A 23,031-nucleotide genomic window follows, 5' to 3' on the forward strand; every position below is an offset into this window, starting at 1 on the left:
AGGAAAATTAAAGGGGGATTTAAACTAAGAAAAGTGAAGTATTCCTATTTTAAAGCTAATCCGTAACTAGTTCCAGCTTGTAATTCAAGGGAGGCCTGTGAACAAAGAGAAGCTAAATATAAATGGAGAGAAGTATGCTAATATTGACTTACTGGAAAGCAATAAAGTAAGGAAGTCAGCAAAAGCAGTACTGGAAAAATCATCTTAAAAAAAGAATGAGGAAAAATATTAAAATATTGAAATTCCATAGGCCTTGTCAACACAGTGAGGAGAGGATCACGTTACACGGATGCTACTGTACTGCTTGTTATTTAGGAAGGCTTTTGTGCATCAGTAAACTAGAAGATTGATTAAATTTTTTTGTCTGGGAATACCAGCCTTAGTACTTGGAATGCAAAAATGGATTTTGAAAGGGCTGTGGATTTCATCTGCACTTCACAGAACCCATTAGCAGATGTCCACCAGTAAAGTGGTATGTCACACAATCAAACAGTCCAAGAGAGTCTGTTCACTAGCCTCTACACTGTGTGAGCAAACATTCCTGTGCTCTTTACAGACATAAGAAGCAGTAGCTCCACACGGCATCTTCCTCTGATAAGCAAACACATCAATTTTGGCCATTACAACCCTTTTACAACCTCTGAACTTTATTCCATCACAGAGAAGATACCACAGCACATTTCCTTCCAAGAAATTAATACCACCAAAATTATTTCTTGAAAATTAATCAGTTAATCAATGCCACTCAAATACTAGGAGGGAAAAAATTTCAGCCTCAGGACACACAAACCACACGCTCTTTTTGGAGTGGAGAGTGCAGGCAAGATTTTGCTATGGACATGTGCATAGGGATAAACTTTCCCATTGTTTTTTTGCCAAAACACTGAATTACTAATACACTAATTAAGTAATTAATTGCACAGGCATTTCCCTCTTTTTGTCACAAGATGTACACACAGTTCTTCACCTTGGCTGCACACATAGGGACACAATCACTGAGCACGAAGAGGTACTAAAACACATAAAACTCTGTAGATCACGGCCAAAAACTTGAAAAATACAATCTCCCAACAAGAAAGCAAATATGAAAACCACTTAAACCAAATTCTGTTTTCCTATCCCCTTGCTGTTGAAGTTCTCACATTACCTAGCCCACTAGTGGCTTGATTTATAAATGCAGACTGGAATGTACTGTATTAGCTTAGTAACAAAAATGAGCCTTCTACAATGCAAAGTGTGAAGTCTCAGCAAACCAAGTTCAGCCAAAACATGGACATAAGATCCTTACTTTTTTCATGGCAACCATGCTATTAAAGTTTCACAATAAACTCTGCCACAGTAAATGCACACAGGATGAACAGATACAATATGAAGGAACTGGGGGAAAAAGCCATTTTTCAATTGATTTCCACAGGATGCACCAGTTTTAGGCAAGTTTTCAGAGTTCACACTTGTACCATGGAGCTATAAAGAATTTTCAAGGCATAGCTACATAAAATATTTAACCACCTACCAGCATTAACAATGGCATCAACCTCAAGCAGCGTAATGTCACCTCTATAGAGAGAAACTTTCTCACTCAGACTTTTCTTCCCTTGCAGATCTTCTTTAGTGTTTTCACCTACAAAACAAGAAAGCAGAAAGACCAGGCTATAAGTGTGGGTCCGAGGTAATTATTTACAAGCCCTGAACAGGCAGCAATCCGGTGACACTACTGCTGTCAGACTGCAGCATCTTTCAGTTTCACCTCGAGAGGGCACCGGTAACCCACAGAGACACCAGCACTGCCCTAACATCAAGCTGCTTCCTTGTTACTTGTTCCCAAATAGAAGCTAGGAGGAATCACTGAATCCTTATCCACATACCATTTGGTTACAAAACTGTAGAAATATAGGTATTTTTGGAGTGAGATCCACGAAGTAATTTTATTTGGTAATCACAAGAGTGTAAATTCCAAAAACAAATTGAGGAATTAAGATTACCCTCCTAACCAGAGTAATAATTTCTGCAATCCAGAACTATACCAAGGGAGTACAAAGATACACAAAGCACACCATCTGTCAACAGCCCCAGAATTCAGAGACCAACATCTGAAGACATGTAGCCAGACAACAAGCCTGAAAAAAAATCCATGCAAATTTTAAACTTGGAGCTTTGTCACCTTAAATTGCTCAACTAGGAGGAGACAGGTGGTGAAGACAACATATACTAGCTTGCAACAGATTTGTTACTAAATAATGTTACCCTAGGTCCCTTATTCCTGCAAACACTTGGGATTTTGCATCACCAAATCACTTCATTTATATCCAATTCAGTCTATAGAACTTCGCATTATCTCAAACCCTTGCACAAACATATTGCCCAAAGCTCCACCAAGTTAGACACTGCACATCACCAGAAATGAACTGAGGAGAGAAGATTATTAAATTAACTTTTACCATTACTTTTTTTAAATTCTTTCCAACACAAGTCTCAAGAAGCTTCACCTATTGGTCAGAAATAGAACTCATTTGCTGAGGTAACAAGTGTGAATCAATTTCATATCTTCAAAACAAGTGAAGGTGAATCAATTTCAAATCTTCAAAACAAGTGACGTTTGTAGATAAGCAAAAAGAGTCTTCAGTATTTAGTGAGAAAGTAGAAGCAGCCCAAACAAATTTGTCCCTCTAGTCATACCCTCCATTTCCATCAACTCAAGAATACCAACTCGGACATGTCAGCAGTTCCTGGCTGAGCACTGGGGAGCACATCCCCAAGCTCCTAAGGTCTGTCCCACAGTGGCACGACAGAGCAGCAGGCTGAGACAGCTGCACGCTCAGGCCTGGCCTTGCCTTGACATTCCCAGCCTCTGTCTGCCCGGCAACAGCCCTGTGACATCGCAGCTGATGCCAGCACCTCGCACAGAGCCCGCGGGCACTGCCCGGCTCAGCTCGGGCTCAGGGCGAGAGCTCACAGCTCCTGGGGCAGCTCCGCCATGCTCCGCCCGGGGCTCTCCCTGCTCCTGGGGCTCTGCGTGGCCTGGCTGCTGCCCAGCACGCTCAGAGCTCGCAGCGGTGCCGCCAGGAGCACGGCCCGGCTGCCCGTGCCAGCCCAGGACGGGCGGCAGCCGGACACCGGCACGGGCTGTGCCGGCCTGTGGCCCGTGCAGATGCGCTGCTGTGCCGTCCTAGCCCTGTCCCTGCTGCTCGCCGCGCTCTGCCTGGGCTGCAGCCTCCGGAGAAAGGCCCAGAGGCAGCTGAGAGAGGTGAGGGATGGCGACCAGGCAGCTGGGATGGTGCCAGGGGGCCGGGAGCGACAACGCGTAGGGCGAGGAGAGGCAGCCCCTGTGCAGAGGAAAGCCTGGGCAGCCACCGAGGCTCCTCTGCCTCTTCCCAGCCCCGTGCCCGAGCCCAAAGGCAGAGGTGGGGCTCAGCCCCCGGGCTCCCAGGAGGAAACAAGGGCAGGCCGAGGCACCAGAACAAGACAGGAGCTGCCCGAGCTCCTCTCCGCACAACCTGCAGCCTGGAGCGGCCCAGCCCGGCCCCAGATTCCCCGGGAGAGCCCAAGGGACCCGGCCCTGCAGCCCCTGTGCCCCTTTGATCGCGCCCCTGCCCTGTGTCTCCCAGGAGAAGGCCCGGGCACCCTCAGCAGGGCCAAGGAGCTGCTGCCTGGCTGGCTGCTCGCCCCTCAGTGACGGGGCCGGCGGCCGCCAGAAGGAAAACTCGGCCTCCAGCAAGAGCTTCCTGAGGCACCTGCGGCAGCGCTGCCTGCGGGGGGACGCGCTCCAGAGAGGAAGGAACAAGGACGGGTGGAAGGACCTAGACGAGGAGGCAGCGCTTTTCTCTGATTGAGAAAACGGCACCTGCTAGGCAAATGGAGCAGTATACTGCAAGATTACTCATACAGATTTTTATAATTATTAAAACGATTTATTAAATAAGACAGCTTTTGTTTCTGTTTTAACTTTAGTCTTGCAAACAAGTTGATTTTAACTCTTACGAGAAAGTGAAGTTAATGGCCATTAAATCACCTTTCCACACACACTCACAGAAGATTGAGATGATCCTGGCCCATCCTTTCCAAAATTTGGGGGTTTAGGCTATTACTGACAACACACAAAAGTGGAAACAGTGCTGTAGGTCCTCCTCTTGTCTCCTCTGCCCCAGCCTCAGTCAGAAACAGTTGAACATTCATGCACCACCCCCACTTTTTCCCCTCTAGATCCAGCCATGATTTTCTATCCCTCTGCCTATACAATCCAATTTCATTTAGCTCTTCCTCCTACATCGTCCTTTGATCCTTCGTTCATGTTCATAACATCTCAGAGTCCACAGAGCCAGAGCCTGAAGTAGGATGAGGTTGATTACATGAGCTCTTCACTCTAAATAGAGAAAATAGGCAGTCCTAGCCCTCAACTCCTTCCAGATCACTCCCAAGGATAAGGGCCTTTACAGCTTAACAAGGGTAGAAAAATGCATTAAATTGAGTCCACATAAACTGTGCTTGAAAAGAAAACAGATAAAGTTCATCTGAACCAAGTGGACAAGGGACTGTCAGAACATCTCACTAGAGGGAGCCCCCACCCAGGACATAAATGTACTCAGCTGGTGCAATGGACAAGGATGCCACAAACCTACAGCACTGGAAAATTAGCCCTGCAACTCAATCACTGTTCAAATAGCCAGTTTTAAAGTCTAATATACTTTATATTAATTTTTTAAAAAGGTCTCAAGCATCCAATTACAGAAATCCCTACAGCAATACCAAAGAGCTTACCACTAGAGGGAAGAGAAAAACCCACAGCTTGAAGAGTTTATTAAAAAAACCCACTACATTTGCATTTTAAAACGACTGTTAATAAAGAGTAGAGCACTCACAAAGCAGTAAAAACAGGTACCAAAGCCTCACAGTATAAAGTAATACCTATGGCAAAGTAAAAGTCGCTTGGCTCTCCATGAGCAAAGTCTGATAAGAGAAGGAATCAAAGAGAAAACAAGTGAGAAGGATTGATGGCAGTGAGGCTCACAGGCTCACACTGTTGTAAGGGAAGTTTGTTGAACAAGTCACACGATACATTTCTCCTCAATTCCATAAAAACAAGTAGCAGACGTAGATTGCAAGAGAAAAAAGCTGAAAATAGAAGAGTTTCATCACTTCTAGCCAGCTTTAGAATCCACAGCTGAAGGAAGTAAATTAATTCCAAGTTCAACAGAAATAAGTATGCCCAGTACCTCATTCCTGCTACAATAGCTGCTACCAGAGATGTAGCCCCACAAGGAAGGCTTCTCAAAGAGGATCTGGAAAAAGAACCTGAGCAAGGGACAAGAATCACATCATCCCTGGACAAATGGCAGCCCTTCCACTCCTGGGAAGAATCCTCAGCAAATACTTGACTAGGACACTAAACCACTTTTCTTGGGTTGCTGAAAACGCAAAGGAGATGAGCAAGCTTTAGGAGTGCATCTGACCCTGGTGGAATGTGCAAAAGCAATTCTGCTACAGACACTTTGCTTTTTCCCTTCAGTGCCTATTTTACTTCAGGTTTTGTTTCCACAAGTTTCCTGGACAGACTAAAAATGATGAACTATTAGTAATTACTAATCTCACAACTTTCCATTCCATTTGTTTCTGCATAGGCTTACAAAGCATTAGAAAAGACAGATTGTAAGAGCTGTAATATTATATGTCTGCTTCTACTCCTACTAAGCACGGATGACTGTACAGGAAAGGCAATTGCTTATCTAAATCAAGATAAGCATTATTTCCATATGTTCCATCACCAGGGGAAAAGCATTCACAGATGCACTGTAGTACTTCAGATTTGTAGTACAGATTTGCTCTATCACTTCTTGGACTTAAACAAGATCAGAACCTGAGCACAAGGAAGAAACATCTGTTGCAGACAAATCACTTTCTGCCCAGCCAAAAATGCAGCACAACATGCAAGTCAAAAGCACTTGATGATGAACACCAACACCTTCTCCTTGGCTGCACACTCTGCCAATATGGTCTGTTTCAGCTAATTACCAAGTGGCATAATTGGATTAGCTGAGGACTACAGCCAAATACCAAACTCTGTAGGCAAAGACACCACGAATCACAGAATGGATGTGATTGGGGTGGCACCTCTAGTGATCAAGTCACCCAGAGCAAGTTGTGTAGGACCCTGTCTCAGTTCAATTTAAAATATCTCTAAAGACACAGATTCCACAGCCTCTCCAAGTAACTTGTACAAGTGTTCAGCCAGCCTCACAGTATAGTTGGCATGTGTAGTTTTGGTTTTTAATGCTCAGAAAGAATTTCCTCTTTCAACTTCTGCCTACTACCTCTTGTCCTGTCACTGTGTACCACAAGAGATGAGTCTGGAGAGATTTCCTCCACTCTGTGTTTATGAACACTGATCAGATCCCATCTGGGGTATCTCTTCTTCATGCTAAACCTCAGCTCTCCCAGTGTCTCCGGGCATAGGAGATGCTCCAGCCCCCTAATCATGTTCCAATCATCTCTGTGGCTCATCTGGTGCATGAACCACACTTCCCAGTTCTGCACCACCGACCAACCTCCTGAGGTCACACTTTTCCCCATCTTTCAGGTCAGGAGGTCACAGTATCTCCTATCCAAGGTTCTACAGGAGACATGAAATACCTCCCATCCAAAGGGCTGTAACTCACCCGTGTACAGCTACCGCAAAAAGCTCCAAGCTCGCTCACTCAGGCCAAGTTTAACATAGTGATATGGCTACTATCAGCCTTCAAATAAGGTTGTAAGTTTGAACCTTGACTTTTCAGTCACATTTAAATGGGAGCCATTAAAGAGATTTACACATTACAGACAAAAAGAGTGGTGTACCTTGAGAATGGATCAAAACAGCCAGTCACTCTGAACAACCCACACAATGCTCATGCAAAATGCAATCTTCTTGTGTTACAAGGCCTTGCATAGTCCTTAAACAACCTTTTTCTCAGTCTATCCCACACAGTTCTCTATATCCTCAAAATAACAAAGCTGAAAAGCAAAAAAACCCTTTCAGTCTGGGAGAAAAAAAGTAGAAGAAAAGGAGCCTGTCTTTTTTATGAAGTTTTTGTAAACCAAGAGAAGACTTGGTATGGCACGTTAAAGTAACAAAGAACAACGTTAGAGAAAGGAGTAACAACAATCGAGGAGAACAAGAACAGGAACACATTCCCAATTCTAATTTGTGATGCACCTTTATCTGCAGGGACATGCAACTGTCAATTCATAAATCAGTCCTCTCACTTCAGCAGCATGCACGTTGACAGCAAAGACACGACGCAAGTAGGCTGAGACCCTTGGGTATTTGTGTGTTTACTGGGAGAGTCAGCATCCAGCTGCTCTGGTTGCTATGCCTGCTGGAGATTTCATGATTTAGGGTCCATAGAAAAGGCTGCTGGTTCAGTTGTGACTCAGAAGAAGCTGTGTTTTGTCTATGTGAAGAAACTCATTCAATCACCGTCTTATTTGGTTAGTTTTATAATGTGGACCTTCAGAAGCATTCCAGACTTTGTAATGATATAGAGGAATAAAAATGCTGTTGGATACAGTATTTTGCTAAGTTCTTGCCCAAGCCTGATTATCAGTACCTCGCTCCAAGTGACACCAAGAATTTCAACACAGATTCTTCTCAGTGAATGGCAGCCTGAGTTGTACTATGTACATCAAAGGTCAGCCAAGGTCACATGGAGGCAAGAACTACACTGCACTGCCTCAAACTCAATTCCTACTTTATAACCTCTCTCAACTAGAGAGAGCTCATAATTAACAATGGAAGTTCAAAAAGGGAAACACAAACATACGACCCTGCTTAAGACCACTGTTCATTGCCCCATGAGAATGTTGACACTTGTCTCTAGAACTAGAGGACTATAAGTGATTGTGCCTCAGATCCCTTCCAAGGGAAAGCAGATCCCTTCACTGCAGGAGCTGTGTCCTGGCAGTATCACAACATTCACACAACTATTTCTTCTGTGTTCAAATTGATCCAGTACCACTTGCGGTAACTATGAGCCTTTATCCAAAACATGCTACCAGCAGTGCAGCATTCCTCCACTCACCTTTAGAAACTGTCTGGAAAAAATTACTTTTCATGACCAACCAGGTACTTAGTCCTCAGCAGCACCTGTTTTACTTACCAAAATTGAAAACCCATTTAAATAGCTGAGCACATACAGCATCAAGGAGGATTAAAATAAGTTTATAGTGTGGAACCATAAATTCATTACTTTCATTCATTAACTTATTAAGCTGTCAGACAATTTTTATTCTATGTTTTCTGCTTTTTTAATTCTCTACACCATTGCTGAGCAATGACTTCTCTAGCTGAGTATTACAGGCTTTTGTAGTACTTGAAGTACCAGCTTGGAAATCAAATGTTACTACCAGAAAACTACAAAACTTGTGCAAAACCATCAGCAAATATTTCATGGCATTGTCATTCAAAAATATCTCTGCCTGACAGAGTGACAACAGCTTACCAGGTTGGAGAAGGAACTTTAGTGTTCTAGTATTGGGACAGGTAGGTAAGTACTGGGGTTTAGGACTTTTTTCCTTTTGTTCTTTCCCTCAGTGAATTGTCGTCCATATGTTGCTAGGAGACAAAAATGACCAGGTACTTGAGCGAGACAAAAGAAGTTGCCAAGCTCAGGGGAGAGGTGCAGCTGGCCACTCTCTCTCTTTACTTGGGGGTCCCTCTGGGAAAGGCAGAGATATTGATACAGGGAACTTATAACTAAGCTTATGTAACAGTAGTTTGCTGTGTAATCAAGTGTGCCCAGAAGAGATAGTCCTTTTCTATGCAACAACAGGATTTCACCTATCGTTTAAGACTGATAAAAGCATGAACCAGTGCTCTAAGAACCGGTAAAAACTGGATCTTTAGTTTGGATTTGCAGCAGTCCCCTACTCCCTGAGATACCAGATGTAATTTGCTACACTGAAGAATACTGGAGGTTCAACCCAAACAGCAAGGGACAGAGGAAACTTTGAATACTTGAGGACAACTCTACCATTATTCATTTGTGTTGCAAGTCATGTTTGCTTCATTCAAGGACTTAAAAAATGCAAATTAATACAAACTCTCAAACAGTTATAAACTCACTAGCACTTAGCAGAAAGATCTACTTCTATCTTCTTTAGGTATCTACCTAGAAATGAAAGACACACCAAATCTCAATAAAAGATTTAAGTCAATAGAAGAATGTCTGTGTACATCACCTATTCTGGATTTAGTTATTTGCAGTACACTTACAATCCTTCCCCTGTAAGAACACTGATGGGAATGCAGGAAGAGGGGCAAAAACATAACAGAACTCTACTACATCTTTAAATCTGACTGACCTATACTCTCAGTGACAGCTGCTTGAAGTCTGGGGTTTGCTGTCAGTGGATGTAGATTCATTAGGAAATCCCACCAAAGGACAGCACTACAACACACGTTGGTAGGCAAGCAGTAGAGTACCCTATGCAGCAAACATTACATTGAGCACATGGAATAAATCCAGTGCAGGCTGAACTTCAAGTCATACCCATACAGCAAATGGAAAACACAACTTGGAGCACCTTTACAGTCTAACCAGCCATACCAAGGAGACCATCAAAAAAGCCCATCATTGCATAAAGAAGCCTTTGTGAAAAAGCAAAGGGCAGGACAACGCAGGGAAATGTTTTAAAGACAGAGGGGCAACCAGTTTCTTCATATCCACACTTTCTTCATACCTGCTCTGCATTAGAGATGGACTGAGTCTTTTGGACAGGAACCTTTGGGTAAACTCTAGAGCAGTCGTTTCTAACACGACACTTGACCACCAGCTCCCAGGTGCAAAGTGCAACTTAGTGCAAAGGTGCTTGCAGAGAACTACTTCCACTCTCAGAAATAAATGTATTGGCTACATCAGCACAAGGCTGAGAAGCTCCATTTCCCAACATGTGCATTCTATAGCATCCCATCCCCAAAAATCATCTGGAAATTTTGGTGAAGGCCCTTGTGACACATTTCTGCAAACACGCCAATTCAACATGCAATAGCCTGCAAGTCTCAGGACAGTATCTGTGCACATTGTGTTTCTCCCTCACACCGCACATTGAAATAGAAAATATTTCTCAGTATCATTTCAATGGTTTTCAAAGCTGTGCAAAATCCAAATTTATCATCTTTCAACTGGATTGTTAAGCCTTCTCTCTAGCACCGAAGAACATTTTCTGGGAATCATAAAAAACAAGCAGCACTTACTACAGGGCTGAGAATTTTTTCTCAACTAGATTTTCCAAATACACACCAGCTAGATGCCCTCGTGTGGAGAAAGCCACATATCACTTCACAGCATAACTACTACCATTTCATGGTTGGACTCAATGAACTTAGAGGTCTTTTGCAGCCTTAAAAATCCTACAATTCTACATTTATTTAGACCTTCACTGGCTTGTTAAGAGACTTTTCTACATGCTGAGCAGTTTGGGTCTACTGAATCAGAAAGAGGAAGCCAGGCTTATGGTATTTCCAGTGACTGGGTTTTTAACACGTGTAATCAAGTGTTTAACTGTGCATGAAGCAAACATAGGTACACATGAAAGTTAGTTAACACGATCCAAGCAGAGAGCTTGGTGAACTTAAACTGCACCAGTGACCCCCCAACATCATCAGGGGAATTAAAGCAGTATCATTACTTCATTTGAGTGTGAGGTTAGTCTTCAAACTTGTTGCAAACCTCCTACACCCAGAGTTGGGTGGCCTACCCTGTGTCGTCACTAATTATAAAAAGCCAGGCAGCAAATCCTAGTTGAGTCAATAGCTCAGCACCTTCATAAATATCCATCATATGTAAGCTACATCAAATTAAACCAAGACATATCAATCTCTACCTGTCTAATCAAAAGAGGGTTCAATCTTCTGCCGAAGGACATCAGTTTTTTCCACCTGCATTTGAAAATATCTCAGTCACATAACCAGGCAACAGATCCACATTAGCGAGCCATGACAAGGGTACAATTTAACAGCTTGGTTTTGGCCTCAACCTAATCATAGGCACATGGCTTCTAATCACTCTGGCACATTGGCTCACATCTGTCTGCAAAAGACTATGAGGACATACGCCACAGTCCATCATAAATTATAGATTAGGGCATTAGCAAGCTACCACACTGAGCAAAACTAGATAACTTACTGAAACTGACTTTGTAGAGCAATACATTAATTCAGGGGTTTGATCTTGCAATCCCCCACACTCAAAAAAACCTCACCCTTTATATATAAAAAGTAGAAAAAAATAATAATTGAAGAAAGTATAGAAGCCAAAATACATAACCTGTTACTTTTCCCCTGCATATATTAAACTGTCTTACTCAAGTCAGCCACCAAAATATTCTAAGCTGGAACCTACAATTTTTCTCAGCAGTTTCTGAGGAACAGCACATCCCAATTTAAAGCATCACTGCTGCTAAAGCCGTCCTCCCTCACACCCTGAACGACCCTGCCAGCTGACAGCACACTGCATCATCTTGACTTCCTAACTCTACTAAGTACTTCCTTAGGGACCTCGGTACAAAACTTCAGTGCAGTGACATTCAGCAACTACAAAAAAAGGATTGTTTCTCACATTGCACAGGACATTGAAACATACACAGGAAGCTTGAAAGTTATTAATCCAGTCAAGATTCATATCACCAGTAATTAAACATTAAAACTACCCTTTCTGGCAAAGATGTACCTAACTTCCCTTTGCATCTCCACTCACCATCCCTCTCCAAAACTCATCAAAAGCTTGCAGAGTCTCAATAAGGACACCAATTTATCAATTTATTGTTGAGAGCAGCATCTTTTCCTATGGTTTTGCCCCTCAAGGAGCTGTCTGCCAGTGTAGATAAGAGAGCTTTCTCAGCTGCATGCAGAAGAGTCACAAAATAATAACTCTGTCCAAGACCTGTATAAGCTTAATGCTGTGTGGAAGTTACCTTGTTAAAAAAGCCACAGAGCAGCAGCTTAAAGAGAAGCCATCATCTTAATTACATCAAGGACAAGTGATTTACTTTCTTAGAGAGAGGATTAGCTACACTGGATTTTGTGTTCGTAATCTATGTAAACAGATCTGAACTTTTTAATAATCATAATCTCATACTTGCTGAAAGCAAGAAACTTTTTTGTTTTTCCCAAGAACACTTTAATGCAAACTGTAAAACAAGCGCCATCTCTTTGGCAGCCATTCCATCCTCTAAAGGATATTTGCGTGAAGCTCACCAGACAATTACAAGGTCAACTGAATACATCTTCAGTCTTTTTGTTTCCTGTAGTCTCCCTTCACCCCTTACAAGAAACACACTAATTTACCTACTTTTATCAGGGATATCACTAACTAGAGATAATTCACCTCCAGAAACAAACCAAGACACACACGGATTATTGCTCAGTTTATGCTGAAGTAAACTTGCACCTGAAGAGTTATTCCCATCTCTGTACTGTGCAAGCCTATCTTTGGAAATCAATAGCCAAAGTATGTATTGGGAAAGCCAGAAAGATGTACGGGGCTACCAGATCACATGGTCCGATTTGCACCCCTCTGCAGCTTCACATTTGTTCAGGACACATCCTGAAAGGGCAGCCAAGAGCCTGAGCAAAGCAGAGCACACAGGGCTCTGGTTACACCCTCCTGTCCTGGCAGCCTTGGGTATCTGTTAGAGCCAAACAAATACCAACTCAGCCTTAAAGTTATTCCATATTATGCCATGGGCACGCAGACTCCTGGACACCTCAAGCACAGACTAAGAAGCTGCAAACACGGTTTGCTCTTCTTACCCCTCTTAATTCCTTTGCTGCTTCTTTAATATGCATATAACATGGACTGAAAGCAGAAATGAGCAAACACATTTTCAGCCATATCCACAAAAAGCATGTTAATTTCACAAGTTTTCAAAATACCTAATTACCACGATCCTCACACAAGTCACAGAAACTACAGTTGTCAGTTTTTTTCATGGTGCTCCCCCAGTTATTATAACACAACAATTAATAAGCAGTGCTCTCCATGTGCATCTAGGAGACACAGTTTTCTAACCTTAAACACACCAGTCTTGAAGAGACCTTGTGGTAAGGTGTTTAGCATGAGTAACAGTGGTATGCCAACATGAAAAGTAAGGACAAAACAAAATACAGCACGAGTTTAAGCGAAGCTGGAATTCATGCAGGGCCACAGGTAACAGAGAAGACCCTGAACGGTGGCACACAAGTTATTGCTGCTTTCTGTGAGTACTCACCACAAAAACTGCTGCACTCTGAACTTCATCAAACCAAGAGTTTCAGTAGCAAAAGGATCTCTTTTTTTTGAGAGACAGCAAAAATTACACTAAGTTGTCTCAATTGACTTTCCTCCTTGTCACTCAGCTAAAAATCTGTTATAAAGACAGTTGTTACAGTCATTTTAAGAAAAAAAAAATCACAATGAAAGCTGATAGACTTGGACTTTTGGTGGGGGGACGGTCTTGACGTACACAGGTTTCACACAGCTCTCACCAACAGAACTTGTGATTGTTCAACTTGTCTAACAATCTCAATGTTCTAGTTGAACATAATTTCTTTTTCTGTATAAATCACTGATAATATTGAGTGGTTTAGAGTTTAGGTTTTATTTTCTTACTTGTCTGGCTGAATTTCACTGCAGCTTAGTAGTGGTGTCACTTTCCCAAGTCTGTTTAATACTCATCACCTTGGCTCCTAGTTCCTGCAGGACAGATAGTCTTATCAAGCAGGGCTGCATGGAGATACTGGGCTCTTTGGAGAGTACTTGTGTTAGTTACCCATCTGAAGAAATCCAGGTCAGAGCTAAGTGTTACCACACATCTTTCCACCATGAAGCATTTGGAGTGGCTCATCCACACACTTCATCTCTAATCTTGTGTCAACCCACTGTGAATCTTTAGAAAGCTACACATTCATAACACAACAATGCTTTTATTAAATCCAAACCTTATTATTATACATAAAACCCTCAGTGTTAAAATAGATTAATTTGAATAGTTTGAGCCATACCATTTTCTTAAAAAACGGCAGATTAAAAAGATTCAGAGACTGCCAAAACATATTTCAAGACTTATTTAAAAGGACTGCAGACCTTTTGTGTCATTTAACCTTAAACAAAAATAAACTCAGTTACCGTATCCTTCCATTTTAACTTCATCCTCTGAAAAGTTCTTACCACTAGCAGAGATCTTTAAACCACTACCTGAATTTGCTGTTTTCTGGGCATTACTGTCATACCAATGAATTCTAGGGGCTGTGAGAGTCAACAGGACTATCACCTTCCTGGAGTTAAACAATATCACTTATTCCATTTTCTGAATTACCCAATTAATACAAGATGTTTTTCTACTCCATGACAACAAAATTTCCAAGACCCTAATTTTTAAAAAAACTTTTCAGAAAAGTTTTCAGAAGTCATCTCTCAAATTCACCACTGCAGAGTAAAAATATCTTTGGGAATTAGTGTGTGGCCAACAAAAAGCTAATGTATGTATTTAACTTCAAAATACACTCTAGTTGTTAGTCTACATGGAGGCATTTTATTCACTGAGCAACATAAGCTCGTGTTTCTGTACAAGATGAGTACCTAACAAAGCAGAATGTAATAGATAGCACTGAAACAAAGGAATATAAATTCCAGAGCTTCATAAAACAAGTTCATTATTCACATGTTGTCAGGAAGACACTCTGTTTCAAAGTACATGAGAAAAAGATGAGATGTGTGTGCTTTTGGTACTTCTGAAGGATAACAAGTGGGTTACACTATATTCACACTAGCCAAACCTCTGTGGCAAGCTCATTCTTTGTTTCCAAAGCAGACAGCTCCTCATTTCCTTAATACAGTTAACCCAGAGAAAGCTAATATTGACAGGACCACTTCAAGAACAGAAGTTTTGTCTTCTAGCATCCCCTCTTGACATTAAAGAAGGCCTCTTGTCACTAACTGTCCCTTTTCCTTCCACTGATGCAACACTTGATCTCTGAGATCCACTTGTGCAGCCTGGTAAGTGGCACACCAAAAATCAGGGGTATTGACAGCACAGCCCTTCTGGAAATTAACATATGCACATCAGACTGCTTCCCTCAGCTCAGAAAAGCGGGCACCAAGCTTAGTCTTTGCAGTCCACATTGTGCCACCCTCTTCCCAAAACCAAGACTTAACACAAACATTGACAAAATTCCATGCTAAAACGTAGACCAACCTAATTTCTTACGGCTAGTCATGTCCATGTGAGGAGACCAGCAAAAAAGTAGGGTTTTTTTTTCAGTCACAGCAGAGCATTTTAAAAGACACTGCCTCTTTGAACTTCCAAATGTTTTGTAATAGCTTTGCTGCTACAAAGAGACAAAGCCCTTGTCAGCTGCCATTCAGAATTCAGTACCTTTACTCCTCAGGAGCCTTTACATACATCCCTCTGTTATGTTACTCTATTACAAAGCCTATTACAAAAGACTTTGCCAAAACACTGAACTTCCACCAAGCTTGGCTGGTTTTCTTCAGAATTTAGTTCTGAATACAACTTCTATCAAAGTGTGGAGGAGGGGTTGGGAAAAACTTTCTTCCACAAACGAAGGCATGTTCTTCCAATTTGCCAATAAAGAGCACCCACGAAGTACCCTGCCAGTGAGACTGGTTCCTTCCCAATATGAAACCCTTGTATTATTTCAGTTTGCATAATTCTGCATACACTTTTCAACAATCTTCTGTTAGACCTCCACATAACAAAAATGCATGCCTAATTGGAACCTCCCAACACCCTCCAGCAAGTCACCCACATTTAAAAATGGACACTGTGAAGGTTTTACATTGTACACCAAGTTTTCCTAATAGCCAGTACAAAAATTTGTGCAGCACTGAACACCTGTAATCTCCAGTTGAGTACTGAGTGGCTGTGGGGATGGCTGCCAGCTCAGATGTTCTGCCCTTCCATAGCTTCTTACTCCAGCAGCTGATTGATTGTGCCTGCTTCGCTTGATTTGTTCTTGGTTGCTTTCTTGATTTCTCCTCATCTCTCTTCCTGAACAGCCACTCTATGCTTTTCTAATCAATCTGTCATTTTTTTTACTGTATATGGTATTGGGAGTGAATTGTAAGGATTTTTTTCCAAATTCCCCATCAGCTGTTGTTTTGGCTTGACAAATACACAGAAGATTTTATTTTCACCATCACCACCCTTCAGACTCCTTCTGTTTGTCAGTGCAAGCAGCCACCTTTCATTTGAGGAAAATAACAGAACCTGAGCATGGCACTGTCGGGTAATCACCAATTCCATCACACCTGGAGTTTCACTTGTTCTCTCCAGAATCTCATTCAGGCTGTACCTGTTGCCTTCTGTATGTCCCATCAAACAGAACAAAAGTTCTCATCAGCAGTAAGATTTAAATTCTAGTTTTTTCATAATTCAGCTCAAAAAGACAGCTTTTAGACACACTTGATACTTCAGAACGGGGCCAACATCTAGGAGAAATAAAGTTTGAAAGAGATGCAGTAGCAGTCACATTAATACACATATTTCTTTTAATTGTCCTAATCAGTTGGAATGTAGAAGCATTTAAGCAGCCCAGCCTTCCAGGAGTTCACTATTACACATGGCTTACTTACAACAAATACATCAAAGAAAAGGAGTAACTATGGATATTTTCTCCTGAATGTACAGTAGCAGTACAGCAGTAGTTCAAGTAGCAGAGAAGTGTTCCAGCACAACTTTTGCCTTCCAGCATTTTTTTGCAGTGTACTGGGTACTAACGGAAAGAATGCAAGAGCAGCTACAAGGAAATAAATTCACCACTGCCATGATTCAATACCCACATATTAGACACTGACATTTTGCTTCTGTGAAGTGTAACAGCAATCAAAACATAAATCCACACCTTGTCAATTGCAGCAGCCCAAGTAATGCAACATCTGTGAATTTCAGTGCTTTATAGAGAATCTGAGAGTAGCTGGAATAAAAACATAGTTTGGGCTAAGAGGGATAGAGTCTCCCAGTTAAGCCACATGACATACTGCATATGCCCGTATACCACAGGCCTCAAAAATCAGCTTGAGAGAAGTCAGGCAATTGTTTTTATTTTTATGCAGCCTTTGTTTTCTAGATGGACAGGCTTTCTGATGTTGTAAGATATAAATTACCTACTCAAATGGGAGAAAGAGGTCTATGGGTACTGATGTAATACAGCTACTCAGCAGGGCTGAAGAGCTCAGAAATCTCTTGACATATTTTCAGTTTGAAAATTATTCCAGATGCTTTTAGGAGTAGACAACAGCAATGGCTGCTTTTGACAAGGACATCTGAAAATCTGAGCTCCTTCAGATTGTGCTAAAATAAGTGTTACAGCTTTCCAATTTTATTAAAAACAGCTGATTGAGCTGATTAGCTCCAGCCCTCATTTCACCTGGACTATCACCATAAAAACCATGTTCACCTGCAGCCAACAAGGTTACTCCACACACATCTTCACCCAGGCCAGTATTTGCCTTTAATGGTAACAAAAAGGTCAGAAAATTAGTCCTGTATCCGCAGAGACAGGAAGCACTTTAGGTCTCATAGATACCCCTTCAAAAAAAAAGCCACAGGGAAAAAGAGGTGGAGGAAACCAGCACAGAAGCCATCCCTATCCCTCCATACCCTTGTGTGAATGAAAGGAATCAAGTGAAGAACAAGGAACTGTTACAGAATTACTTGCAGAGGAGAGAAGACTGTAAGCAAATAGGATTCACATTTTTAGTCAGTTCTCACTGCAAGTATTTAGACAACTCCACTGGTGATCACAATGGTGGTAAGGCTGCAGATGCTAAGGGAACAGGAGTTAATCCAGGCCAGACTGATGTTCCTCAGCCCAAGAAAGGCAGGACCAAAAGTAAGGGAGGCTCATATTCTCCAGTCTCTGGATTCTTAGAAAACAACACAACATTAACACTTGCTCTCTGCTTTTGGGTGACCTGCAATGCTGTTTTGCCCAGATTCCCTGTATCATTATGCTCACTAACGTTAGGCATGACTGACTGCTGGAGTATCTGGAAAATAAGACTCATGCAGAGAAGATCTATTTTACACACTTAAGGGTTAGTGACTCCATCTGGGGATACCAGCAGAGTTCTGGGACACCAGTAAGGCTTTAAGATATTTTGCTGGGGTTTCCAAACCCCATCCCAATTTTAGCCTATCACTGTTCATAACAACATGGGTTCTAAGTCTTGGCCTTCCTAGAAGTAACTTCAGATGGAGAAAACAGAGTGCTCTATATTTTAGGACTCCTCCACTTTACTTACCCTCACTTTCGCTCTTACTTTTTAAGTCTTCCATCCATGTTGGAATAGTTTTCAATGCAACATAATCCCCCTGGTACTCTTTGCGTCTTTCTTCCAAGGTCATCTTCAGCAAACGCTCTGTTTAGGGGAAAGAGAAATAAGCAAAGTTTTGCAAGCTTTCACATGTTGTTGCACGTGAGCCACGCAGTGAGCAATGCAGTGCCCTTGATGAATGAAATGCCACTTGAGAGGACTCCTGACACTTTAATTCCTGTATCAGAGAACAGCAACTTTAGTAGGGAATTGTTTGATAGGGAATATTCAGATATGAAAGTCTGTTCTGTAGGTTCCACATTTGTAAACCAGAACTAAAAAAACAAAAGTTCAAGTAAAGGTAGGGAGCATGGTGGAAAATTAATAAAATGCTACTACATAACGAAAGAGATCAGAGCTACAGCAAATGTTCTGTCAGTTGCTAGATGTCTGGGGTGGTAAAAAAAGGGAAGTTTAGCTTTAGACATTTTCATCTGAACATTAACAGGACACACCTGGTTCCCACACTAAAGTACATATAGACAGTTGTTTTTGTTTTCTCCTGAGAACATCATCACCTCTTTTTACAGATGTTTGTGAAAAGTAAAGCCTCGGACATTGCACAAGTATGACAGCTACTGCCAACTTCACTCTACTTCATATCCTGCTATAAATGGACTTTTACAGTAAAAAAAAAAAAGCTGTCCCAATGACCCAAAACTGTAAGCAACCCCAGCACTTCAGTTGATTTTTGCAGTCACATCCTCTTTTCTCTCCCCACCTCATCAATGCTTAGTATTAGCTCAGCACAAGATGAAGTGCTTTTTCCCTCCCAAAAGAAAAAGGATAAAGAAAAAGAACAGAAGCACAACACCCATACTCTACTCAAATTTCTGAGTCTGTTTTTACCAGTAGCACTGCGCTACTTGAACCACACTAACAGTTTTTCTTGACATGTTAATCAGTAATAAATGCTCTTCAGTGACTGAAGAATTTTTACAGGTGTAGGGAAAAGTTAGACCTATGTTATATGCATTTTACATAAAGAATTAGGCAGACATAAAAATAACGTTTTCATCTCAAGTTGAAGAAGCAGCAAAAGATGAACATGGAAACTGCTTCGCAAATCAAACCTTAAAAAACCAAGACAATCATGGGGGTCTGGTCTGGGGTTCCTTTGTTTGTGCTTTTTCAAAATAAAGCTTCCTAATTATGTAGGCTGCAGTCAGCACAGTCTAAGGCTAGCTTTGAGCACAGCCTCCCTTAACAAAATAAGTTTGTTTTGGTATTTTTTGACAGTATTAAAAATTTCTTCAGTAGACAAAAACATTTCTCTCTCCTTATTCAGCCTGGTATCTCAGTGGGATATTTACACCTGCCAAGCAGAACTGACATAACGAGGGTCACCATTCTGCACACCCACCTCCGTTACCTGAGCTCCAGGCATACAAAACTCCAAGTATCTGAGGTGCATCTGGAAGTCCTACAGGCAGGCAGACCTGAGAGCACATCAGTTCTGAGGGACTGAGCAGACCAAGTCTAGGTGCCTTTTGCTGAACAGGAGACACAGTCAGTCCTGTGCCTTCAAAACACAAGTTCTTCTCTACAGGAAGGTTTTACAAAAGTTTGCTCTTGTGACTCAGCAGCAAGAACTTAAATTGAATCTTAATTATACACAAACCTCCCAGAGGATGCTCCCAACAGCCTTCACTGCAAGTACAGTTTTCTGCCTGTGGCAGAAACTTGGGAAGTTTGCAGGCAGCCCAGTCCTGTGTCTAAGGCTCTGAAATCACCTCCACTCCTGCTCCGTTTCAGCTGTCCTCAAGATCTCCCCTGGGAGGATGTGGACCAACCCTTAATTACCAAGAAAGTAATTAACAAAAGCAAGCATATTGTCAGTGGGTTTGAACTCAATATTTAGCAATCAGTGCTTTTTTCCTTTTAAGAAGTGCTTCAGAATATAAAAGGCAGAGAGCAACTGCACTCAGAGCTTCATGGGAAGAGCAGAGCCAGTGAGTGCAGCCAGCTTTGCAGGGGTTCAGGGGTGCCTGTGAAGGCAAACCTGACAAAAGATTGTTTGGCTTCTGTAGTTTTCCTCTCTAGCAAACTAGGTACTTGATAAGAACAATCCTACAGGGCTAAAAACTGAAGGGCAATGCCAGCAACGAAGAGAGAAGCTTTTTCTGCCCTCCTCACTCAAAGTACTCGGGGCCAACACTATCAGCATGGTGCTGGAACAGTTACTGAAGCAGAAGACTGGCAAATGCTCTTTGTTCTCACTGGGCAAAAAGACAGGGAGTTGTGGCCAGCTAGCACTCAAAAATGCTTCCTGGATGGAAAAACCTCAGCAGCACTGAGCAGCGCTGGTTTGAATTCAGTAACATCACCATGCTGATGGAGACCACCATCCTCACAGCTCCACCAAAAGTGTGTCAGCAGCTCCAGTTTCCAGGTCCTCCACTCTGCCCTCCTTACTAATGGTTTGAGTTCACCTGCCAGACTATGAATTCACAGACAGCAACACAGCTGAAAGAGACAAGTGGGAGTAATAAGAACATAGACTAGAGCCTACCAGTAACTTTTCCCCATCTGCCCCTTGCATTATTTGAAGGTAAAACATACGGCATTAAGGGAAAAGTCAGTTATAATTGATCACACATAAACAATGCTTGAGATAATTTAACTGTACCTTCTTCATTGAAAGCAGAAGCTTCTGTCAGGTAGAAATTTGTGGCTTCACCTTTACTACAGAAACATAGACTGTAAGACGGTTTGAAAGGAAAAGACTCACTTCATTTGAGAGGAGTTTGACAGGAGCAACTAACCTACAGAAAAATAAGTTCATTTGTGTTTTAACTATTTTTCCTTAGAAAGGTGCACTTGAATCCTGTTCTTTGAACTGGTCTTCTGCCTGCTTAGTTCGAAACATACAACAGTCACAAGAGTGATGGAAGAAAAAAAAATAGCAGTTAAAATATGACCCTCTGATCTGTTTTTCTTCCTCTCCTCATCTATTACTACATTATTTGGAATACACTGGGCAAGAAGCTTTCCTCTTCACAGATATAAATGTTGTACGTCCATTTTTTTCTTAATTTTTACACTGCTCTCTGTGGGATTATTATAAAGTACCAAAAAAATAATGTCTGCATCAAATGCTTGGCCCACAGTTTTCATGCTCTGGAGTTGGGCTTAGGGGTTTCATAAACTGAGAATACACAGGCGGGTGTCTTAAAACATATATAAAACTGCATAAATAGTTGAAAAGATAGGATGTAGGAGTGCTCAGACTCCCATACCCCAAACATTTCACCCCGGCTGAACGACACTAGAATCTAAACTGATTACAACCAATGATCCAAATAAACCATGTTTCACCTCAGAAAACAAACCCATTGAAAGGAGAAAAAGCACGTTTTGAGACCATGTGCCCAACTTTTCGGCCTGAAACACTCCCACAAGGTGACTTGGGGGCGGGAAGCCCTCAGGAGAGGGGTTGTTTACCGCCCGCCCTCGCTCGCTTCCCTCCTCCCCGGGGCTCCACTCCTCACGGATACGCCGAGGTGTGGGGGAAACATCCCCAATTCCTGCACTCCCGTTCTGCCATGAAGGCTGTTTCAGCCAGGAGACCCCAGGACAAACGCAGAGAGCACGGAGTTTCCCCTTCCCCACCCCGTCCCCTAAGCCGCGGCCGGCGAGAAGCGCTGCCGGACACCCCGCGGTGAGGCGGCGGCTCTGAGGGCACCGGGACTACCCCTCTTCCCTCGCTCCCTCCCGGCTCAACGTGGGCTTAAAGGCGGGAGAAGCGGGCCCGGCCACCGGGAAGGGCAATAATACCTTTCTCCTCCCGCCACAGCTTTTTCCGCTTGTTGCCGGGGTACATGGTGGTGTGGCTGGCGGCGGCTTTGAGCTGCAGGTTCCCCAGGCTCACGAGGGGGTGGAGGAGACGCCGCGCCAGAGCCAGAGCCAGAGCCGAACGATACGGACGCCCCGCGCCGCCGCCGCTGCCGCCGCTGGTACCGCTGATCCCGCCGGCTCCGGCTCCGGCTCCGCGCCCGCCGCACGGTGCCCGTCAGCCGGGTCACGCCTCGCTCTACCCCGACACCCCCGCAGCGCCCGCCCCGCTCCCCGCCGCCCGTTGGCTCCGGCAGCCGCCGCTCAGCAGCCACCTCCTCCTCCTCCCGCACCGACCAGGAGGAGCCTGAGCGCGGTGGCGCCGGGTCGCCAGGATTTGGGGGAGTGTGTTGTGCGGGGACACGGCGTGGCGGGCGCTCGGCTGCGACACTGCGCGCTCTGCGCCGTGCCGGCGCTCGGAGCCCCCGCGGGGCGGGAGGGAGGGAAGGAGCGGGCGGACACCCCTGTCCCGTCCCGCCCCGCCGCCGCCCCCCGCCCGCCTCCTCCGCCCCTCTGCTTCCGGGTTGCGGCGGTACCGGGCTGTGCCCGGGGCGGCGGGGCTGTTGCCGAGCGACAGCGCCGGGGCCCGGGCCCGAGCCTGGCCGGGCTCGCCCGCTGGCCGGCGCCTCCCGTGGGGCGACTGCACCCGTGCGGCCCCGGAGCGTTCGGAACGCAGGAAACTGCCCCGGCGGGTTTAAAAACGGGGCTGAGGTTTCCGGGAGCGGAGCTCCGCTGGTGTGTCCAGAGAAGGGCAAGAGGGCTGGTGTAGGTGTGGAGTCTGGAGCACAAGTCCTATGAGGAGCGGCTGAGGGAGCTGGGGATGCTCAGCCTGGAGGAGAGGAAGCTCAGA

At 43.5% G+C, this 23,031-nt stretch overlaps 1 protein-coding gene across 3 annotated transcripts in view; it reads right to left on the bottom strand.

The window, feature by feature from the left end:
* The window catches only part of MACROD2 (mono-ADP ribosylhydrolase 2), an 858,369-nt gene extending 836,041 nt beyond the window's left edge, over positions 1-22,328 (bottom strand). For 2 of the 3 annotated variants that reach the window (XM_058834013.1, XM_058834011.1), the window contains exons 1-3: positions 22,125-22,328; positions 18,276-18,392; positions 1,514-1,621 (exon numbers count right to left, since the gene is read on the bottom strand). In XM_058834013.1, coding sequence (XP_058689996.1) covers positions 1,514-1,621; positions 18,276-18,392; positions 22,125-22,170 — 271 coding nt within the window. In that variant the 5' untranslated portion in view covers positions 22,171-22,328. The remainder of the gene's footprint in view (positions 1-1,513; positions 1,622-18,275; positions 18,393-22,124) is intronic. The other variant, XM_058834012.1, reaches the window with a different exon arrangement.
* Positions 22,329-23,031: the final 703 nt, after the last annotated feature.

Source organism: Poecile atricapillus, chromosome 3, assembly GCF_030490865.1.
Source record: "Poecile atricapillus isolate bPoeAtr1 chromosome 3, bPoeAtr1.hap1, whole genome shotgun sequence".
In the NCBI taxonomy this organism is placed as follows: Eukaryota; Metazoa; Chordata; class Aves; order Passeriformes; family Paridae; genus Poecile; species Poecile atricapillus.